General features: G+C 39.3%; 1 protein-coding gene across 1 annotated transcript in view; it reads left to right on the top strand.

The window, feature by feature from the left end:
• Positions 1-6,174, top strand: part of ABCC4 (ATP binding cassette subfamily C member 4 (PEL blood group)) — a 223,382-nt gene extending 217,208 nt beyond the window's left edge. Inside the window, exon 31 of the mRNA XM_084876712.1 lies at positions 4,087-6,174. Within this exon, the coding sequence (XP_084732838.1) occupies positions 4,087-4,194 (108 nt within the window). The 3' untranslated portion in view covers positions 4,195-6,174. The remainder of the gene's footprint in view (positions 1-4,086) is intronic.
• Positions 6,175-8,797: the final 2,623 nt, after the last annotated feature.

Raw genomic sequence — 8,797 nt, forward strand, 5'->3', positions numbered from 1 at the left:
CCTAACAACACGTCCCAGGTTGAAGTCAGGTCTGCTAAGCACCAGCAGACGTGGTGGAGGCGGGGGAGGGGGAGGGGAATAGGGAAGTGTGCATGCCCACCTGTGCCTGCAGGCACGTGTGCCTGAGAGAGAGGTTTCAGGTTGGGCTTCTTACACCTCTGGACCCTACTGGTTCCGATTCTCATATTTTCCAGCTCCATTGCATTCCTTTCTAATTGGTGCTTGGCACATTTGAGATGCAAATGTTTTGTCAAGGTACATCCCAGAAATTGGAGGGTTTGAGGGGGGAAAATGCAGGATATTGATCATTGGGTCTAGAACCGTGGTCTGCAAACTGCGGCTCTCGAGCCACATATGGCTCTTTGGCCCCTTGAGTGTGGCTCTTCTACAACATACCACGGCCTGGGCTAGTCTATTTTGAAGAAGTGGCGTTAGAAGAAGCTTAAGTTAATAAAGTTGGCTCTCCAAAGAAATTTCAATCGTTGTACTGTTGATATTTGGCTCTGTGGACTAATGAGTTTGCTGACCACTGGTCTAGAAAGATCTACTAGGGAAATGGTAGGCATGCTCCTGATCCTTGACATGTAAACCAAAAAATGTAAGAAGAGCAGAGATACTCAGTTTCTGTGTTGAGCAGTGACGGTGATGAGTGAGGAGGACGAGGCTCTGAAACTTGTGTGCAAGGCACTGCGGTGCAGGTTGTGTTAATTGGTGTGCCTGTGTAGGAGGCGGAGACCTGCAGAGGGAAAGGATCCCACCCATGCACGAATTCATGCACTGTGCCTCTAGTAATGAATAATAGCTAAAAAAAAAAATGCTCTCCATTTATCCATGTGAGGGAACACCCCCTTCCTTTTTAATCCTCACTCAAGGGCATGTCTATTGACCTTTGAGAGAGAGAAAAAGGGAGAGAAACAGCAATGGGTTGCCTCCCTTACATGCCCCGACCAGGGATCGAACCCGCAATCTTTTTGGTATACGGGACAATATTCCAACCAAGCCAGCCATCAGCCATGGTTATGCAGGGGAGTTTTTATTGCTGTTGCATTTAGTAAGACCTAATTCCATGGTGATGGCTTTATTGACAATTTAGAGTTTAACCTTCAATATAGTTCAACCTATATTAATGAAATTATAATGAACTAACCCCAAGAGAGGGAGGGGGAGAGCGACAAGAAACCAACAGTCATTGTCTTCTTTAATCTTCACACACTGTTCTGAGTTGGTGTTATCCCTTTTTGACAAAGGGCGAAATTAAGGCAGAAGAGCCTAAGTAACTGTTCAATGTTACTAGTTAGTACTCCTGTTTCTGTAATCTTTAAACTGCCTTTCTGCCTCTCCAGTTACCACATTCACTGCATTAACGGTGTCTCAACTTATGACTCTGGAGTTCTTTAAAGATAATATCAAGAGATTCACAAAAGGGCCTCCCAGATGTTTTGTTTTTTCATTCGAGCTGAGTGATGCTGCTGCTGTCCATGGACCAAGGGGCCATTTCTCTGAGCAGCATCATAACCGCACCCAACACTTAACTCAGGGTGTTTTCAGCCTGCAGTTTGTAGCCATTAATTAGTTCCTGTGAGGTAAATCATTGTCTCATTTCACAGATGAGGCAGCCAGTATGGGTAGAGGTTCAGTGATTTTTTTTCCCCAGGATCAGCAGTGAGTTCCAGAATAGAAAGCTGAGAGGCTTAGCCTATACACGAGCACCCTGCTAACAAGTGTTGGGTCATCTCATCTACCTTCATAGCCTGCACTTGGCAACAGATGAGAAAAAGGTCAAATCAAGGATTTTGTACACAGGACACACGTTTTCAGTATTTAATTTCAAGTATTTCAGACCATGAAGCTAAGACCAATTTAGTGAAAAGTTGCTAATAATAACATAGAGAAACATTGACTAGTTCCACTTATTTATGCATTCATTGGTTGATTCTTATATGTGCCCTGACCAGGGATCAAACTGTAACCTTGGTGTATTGAGATGATACTCTAACCAACTGAGTTACCTGGCCAGGGCAATAATAACATATTCTTTATATAAAAAAAGTTACATTAAGAGGGTTATGGGGAAAGTAACTGGCTTCTTTGGGAAGGACTATCAAGCAGTAGAAAACAAAATCAATTTCCACTTGTTCTCTTGGCTGTTTTTTTTAAAATATATTTTATTGATTTTTCACAGAGAGGGATAGAAAGCTAGAAATATTGATGATAGAGAAACATTGATCAGCTGCCTCCTGCACACCCCCCACTGGGAATGTGCCCACAACTAATGTACATTCCCTTGACAGGAATCGAATCTGAGACCCTTCAGTCCGTAGTCCGACACTCTACCCACTGAGCCAAACCAGTTTCAGCCTCTTGGCTGTTATTAATTTCACCAAGAAATAGTTTTGTTTTGTTTTTAGTACATCCTATATAATAAAAGGATAATTTGCAAATTGACCAAACAGCAGAACGACTAATCGCTATGACATGCACTGACCACCAGGGGCAGATGCTCAACACAGGAGTTGCCTCTTGGTGGTCAGTGTGCTCCCACAGGGAAGTGCTGCTCAGCCAGAAGCTGGGCTCAGGGCACAGTGGCCGTACTGGGAGCTTCTCCTGTCTCAGCAGCAGTCAGACATCCCCTGAGGGCTCCCGGACTGGGAGAAGGCACAGGCCAGGCTGAGGGAGCCCTCCGAGTGCACAGTTTTCATGCACTGGGCCTCTAGTAAAATATAATCACACAAAATATGGCTATCTTTAAAAAATGGAGGTGGGAGATGATATAAATTTAGCTTTCAAAAACCCTTATTTTTTAAATACTTACATTATAATCAAAATAGCCTTAGATTTCACCCAGTGGGGTCCAAGCATTATTGAAGGATTTATTATTTTTCTCCTACGTGAAAATATAGAGTTATTTTAGATACAGCCCTGTGTTTGAGATAGCAAGTATGTAAGCAGCAAGAGAAAAAGTACACTTTAATATAAAGGTCGCTCTCTCAGCACTTTTCATTTCTGTATGTGAAGTCCATTGTCTCCTATGATAACTCTGTTGACAGCACCCACAAATATCTTGGGAGCCAGGTCTTATAAAATAGATCCAGGGTCGTATGACTAACAGACGCAGCTCATGACACGAGTCAGCCTCAGATAGATGGCACATTTTCTGTTTTAAAGACTCAGACAAAACTTTTCACATTCATCTTATGGGGGGAAAAAATTACATTTGAAGTTCTTTTTCACCCAAACACATTTTGAGATAAGAGCTCACAAGCCTTGACATTATTTCATTTTGTTATGCGCATCTGTCAAGGCACCGAGATACGATACAGCCGCTAAAAACTGATGATTGTGGAACAGAGAGCCTTGACAGCATTTCATTTCCTTTAAGTTCTGATTATACATTTATCAGAAAACCTGTATCTCTCCTAGTTCAGCTAGAAATTGGTAGAATTCAAGAAGTCAAAGGCTTGGCAAAGAACTGTCCTATTATTTGGTATCATCTTACATTTGAGAGAAGTTGCCTGGTTGAGTCATTGTTAAAGCTTTTGCTTCTCTTTTCATTATCGTGCCCCACTATCCACAGATCACATTTCTATGGCCCCTGTAACTACCTCGTCGCACAAATTAAACGCTGGGATATTTCATCCATATACGCCAGCGTTTCAATAGTTGTCAATCAGAGTTTATAAAGTACAGGGATTACAACCCGATATTAACACCCAAATCTATTGTGCTCATTTTATGTGTGAAAATGAGAAACCCTCGTGCAGACGCTCCATTTCCCAGCCTCTTTGTCACCCTGTTTTTAATTTATCTCCAGGTTTTGAGTCAGTAAAAATGACTTTGCTTATCAATTTAATGTAGTGATAAAACATATCTGTGAATCAGAATGATCAGAACTAAAGTGGATCTATCGGTTGTTTGGCATTTAAGCCCAGCCCTACCAGAGGTTTTAATGGGACTACTTTATAGAATAAAAGCATCCCTGTGTTTTTTTCATTGTGCCTCTGTGAGTGATATGATTTGCTTCATGTGAAGAAGTGGGCATAGAAATGCATTGCCCCATGTTCTCTCGTGCCTCTTTTTTAATTACAGGTGTACTTCAAAAGGAATTATCCAGATATTACTCAGAATGGCCAAATGGTTGTGAATGCTTCCAATGGACAGCCCTCAACCTTCACTATTTTTGAGACAGCACTGTGATTCTACGATGTCAAGTCTATTCTGAAGGCATTTCTCCAATAGTTTTGCACTGTTTGAACTATACATTTTTTACACTAGCAACAAATATTTACACATACAAGATGTTAGTTTATTTGGATTTTTTTTTCTTCCAACTTCACTCAATGATTTCAAACTCTAACAAAATTACTTATTATTTTTATTTATATTTATGTTATAGTATTTTTTTTATCTTATCCAAATCAGAAGTGCAGGCCACCAATAAAAACTGCTTATCAGGTCTTGTGCCTTAAGAGACTCAGAGCCAAAGCTAATTTTGTGAATTATGAGACAAAGTTGTTGAGATTTGTTTTGTTTTTTTACTACCACCCAAACTACATATTACTTTGCAGTTATATCAGGGATTCTATTTACTTGAAAGCTGTGTGAAGTTGCCATTTTGTCATTAACACTTAGGATCCGTTCTCACACCCCTCACCTCCACAGGTCTCTGGCTGAAATAGTACAGATAAAACCAATAGGAAAAGCAAAACAAATACTTCGGTATAAGTGGCATTATAGTAGGGAGAATCCACTCACCCATCCCCCCCAAAAAAGTCTGTAGTTAAAGTATAGAAAGGCAATATGTAATTATGTTCTAAAAGAAAAAGAAAAGAATGTTTTCTCAAAATAGGCGCCCATACAGGAAGAACACAGTGGGATCATTGATCATCTTTTAAATTTGCATGCCTTTGACATGGTAACTGTTGTAGTTTTAGTCAGTGTGGTGGTGGTATATTCAAAGAAGGCCAAACCGCTACTGGTAAGTCCTGAATATGTAGTAGTACTCTTATTCGAGTTTCTGGTTGACTGCCAGCTAACCTTCGGTTGACTAGAAAACTTTTGGGTTAGCCTTTATGGAAATTCATCCTAAATTGTTTGCATAGGTTCTCCCAAGTTAGTAAGAAAAAACGAAAATCATTGCAAACATTGACTGTAATTATGCAGTTACTAGAGGACTGGTGCACGGATTCGTGCACTGGTGAGGTCCCTCGGTCTGGCTGGCGCCCTCTTGGGGGATATTGGAGGGCTGCTGCACGTATTTGGCCCGATTCCCGCAGGCCAGGCCAAGGGACCCCTTGTTGTACGAATCTGTGCACCGGGCCTCTAGTATGTGTATAAGATCTTTGGTTAATCTCTTCCTACCATCCCCTCTCCCTCTTCCCTCTGAGATTCATCAGTCTGATTCATGTTTCCATGCCTGTGCATTGAGCGCCTGCCCCCTGGTGGTCAGTGCGCGTCATAGCTACTGGTCGAACACTTTTATATAAATATATATATTCTCAGGATACATCCAGAAAGTTCACTTTTATGAGCCTACCCAGGTTAGTTTACTTTTGTTTAGGTCTTTCTGATTAGTAAAACGGAAAACCACAATACTTCCTAGGGCCTACTGTGCTTTCTTTGAACTGTGTGTCTTTTGTTTTTCTTGATGGTGATGGTATGGTGAGTTAAGTTACTGAAGGTTGTACTGTCATGGTTTTAAGTGGTTTCTCATGACGTCTCAGAATAAGGTATAACCACCCTCAAGTTGCAAATATCAACATATATATGTATGTATATGTGCCGCCGTATAGCAAGTATTTGGACTCTTCAACAGACACAGATGTTTTATAGACTCAAGCCTTAAACACACACACACACACCACAGCAAACTACCAAAATACACTAAATTCCGTAGCTGTGGAACATTTTATATCTAGAAATAATATGGTTAATGTTTAGTCCAGTAAACCAATAAGTTGTTTAATAGTCAAGGCTAGTAGTTCAGGAGACTGAAATGATAATGATCAATGGTAATAATGAGGTTTGTTAGAACAGTGGCAATATTTGAAATGTGTGTGTGTTTGTTTTGTCTTTAGATGTTAAAGCTGGTTAAAAAAAAGTTTCTATTTCTGTTTTGCAGTCATCGTAGAGTTTTTAATGAAACAAAACTCAAATAAATGGCAGTTTTCTTCTCTATTTAAGATGTCTGTATTTTTTGTTCTTAGATTACTGACTTACATCTATGCTCTAGAAAGCCAATGTATTTTCCTGAAATCAAAACCTACCTTCCATTACTGACTGACTGGTTCTCTTGATTAATTAGGTGTACCAAATATTCTAGGCAGATAGATTGGTTTCAGATAGTTTGAAATAGTTGCCATTGAAGCAAACTCAGTTGCACCATTTCTAGGAAAAAGGAGAGAATAGTATGCCCTTTGCTTGAACAAATATAAAGTTGTTGAGATTTTTGTTTTTTGAAAGGTGACCTTGCCATAGACTAACAAGAAACATGTATTGCTGCTACCTTTAAAACACTGAACATTGGTTCCAACAGTGTGGTCCCAGGCCCAGCAACATTAGCATCACCTGGGAACTTGTTAGAAGTGCAAGTTCTTGTTTCTCACTCCCTATTTACTGAATCAGAAACTCGGGTGGTGGGAATCAATAATCCATGCCTTAAGCCCAAAGGGGTGATTCTGGTGCAGACTAAAGTCTGAGAACCAGTACTTAGAACCTAAAGAACTCCTAAAACTCATTAAGAAAAACACAGAAAGCCCAGTTAGAGAAATGGACACAGCCTTGAACGGGCACCTCACAAAAGAGAACTTCCAAATGTCCAACAACTGGAGAAATGCTTGCTCCTGTGGGTTACCAGGAAAATGAACACTGGAACCACAGTGAGATACCACTAAACACCCACTAGAATGGCTAATACTGAAAAGGCTTAGAATACCAACCCAGGGCCAATGGAGCAGTGGGAACTCACTAACTACTGACTATGTGAATAAAAAAGTGTATTTTGAAAAAGTGACTTTGGAAAATAGTTGGACAGCATTTACCCAAGCTGTATACTCTGCGATCCACTAATTCCACTCTGAATGTATCCACATGTGCTCTAAGAGATATGTTCAAAGATGTTCCTAGAAACAGAGTTCTTAATAGAACTCCATACCCATCCAAATGCTCATCAACAGCAGATGGGAAATAAACTGATGTCATAGAAACTCCACAGCAATGAAAGTGATGAATTATATCAACAACACAGGTAAATCTCACAAACTTAAACCTGACTCAAAAGAATACTTATGATTCCATTTATATAAAGTTCAAACATAATCATGATTAAACTAGTGTTCAAATGCAGAATTGTTTTTCACCTTGGGAAACTGGAAGGTGTTGGCAGTTGGGTGAAATAAATGGGGAATTTCTGGGATGCTTCCAATGTTCTTTTTGTGGGGGCTGGGTGGTGGTTAGAACAGTATTAATTGAGGGGGGAAGAGGTGGAGGGTATGGAGGGTAAAATGGTGATGGAAAAAATAAAATTTTATAAAACAGTATTGGGCTCTTTGTTTATTTGCTGCACTTTTCTGTTGTGTATCATATTTCGCAGTTGAGTTAACTAAAAGTTCTCAGCCTGTTTTTCTTTCATTATGTTATTCAAATTCAGTGGCTTAATCATCTAAAATGGACTCATTTGCCTCTGGGAAATTATTTCTGCTTAAAATGTGAGTCTGTTTAAAGTTGTCTTGTGGTCCATAGCAAATGGCCTCATTTGAAACTCTTGGTACATGAAAGTTCAGGGTTTCTATTTTCTCTATCCAATCAATAAAATATATTATATCTCCTCTCTCCAATTCCAGGATAAGTACAAACCAAGGAACTATAAGAAATTTCTTTGCTGAGGTATGATTGACATACAGAAAGCTGTACATATTTAATGTCTACAACTTGATGAATTTGGAGATAAGTATACACCCATGAAACTACCACAATCTATGCAATAATCATATCCATCACCTCCAGAAAGTTTCTTCCTGCACTCTTATAATTTTCATTAATATGAATGAGATTCAAACAAATCGAAGTCAATCTAATGTTAAATGCTTTTGATAACACTATAACTGCTTGGTGTCTTAACTTAGAAAGACATAGCTTACACCAATGAGGCAGTGAGTTAGACTTACTAAGTATTGTGACAATTGGATGAGTAAACTGTCAATTTTATCAACAGATTAGTCTCTATGTAAGCTTATGAAATCCTTGCTTTTCTTTCTGATGGTTTGGAAATACTAGAAGCTCCTCTTCTCAAACCTCAGTATTTGTTTCATATTTAATTCTGAAAGTTTAATGATGTTCAGAATCTGATGCCCTGGTGTGTGTGTGAGATTTAGCACTTGACTATGTAAGTCACTTCTCATAACCAATTCTGTTTTGGAGTGTTTTCAGGATTCACCTTCATCAAGAGTACACAATAGTCTGGACACCACATCACAAGAAAAATCACTTCCTTGTCATTCTGTAATTGTAGTGAAGGAATGGACACACCTATATGTGACTAAAAGGAAAGAGAGAGAAAGGAATCCTTTTCACTTGGAAAGAAAAGAACAGCTCAAATTAAAACAAAAAAGTTCTAAAAGCCATGTATATAGTCAGCCAATGTAGTTTCAGTACCACATGAGCTAGTTCTCAAAAGTTCATTTATTGAATATTGAATAAGTGTGTGTCAGAAAAAGGAAATTACATTCTATTCCAAAAATAGGCTTATGAGCTACATTATTCCAGGTACAGACTGAAAAAAATAGTTACAGTTTTCCTCAAG

The sequence above is a fragment of the Pipistrellus hanaki genome (assembly GCF_964339955.1).
Source record: "Pipistrellus hanaki genome assembly, chromosome: 3".
Taxonomy (NCBI): domain Eukaryota; kingdom Metazoa; phylum Chordata; class Mammalia; order Chiroptera; family Vespertilionidae; genus Pipistrellus; species Pipistrellus hanaki.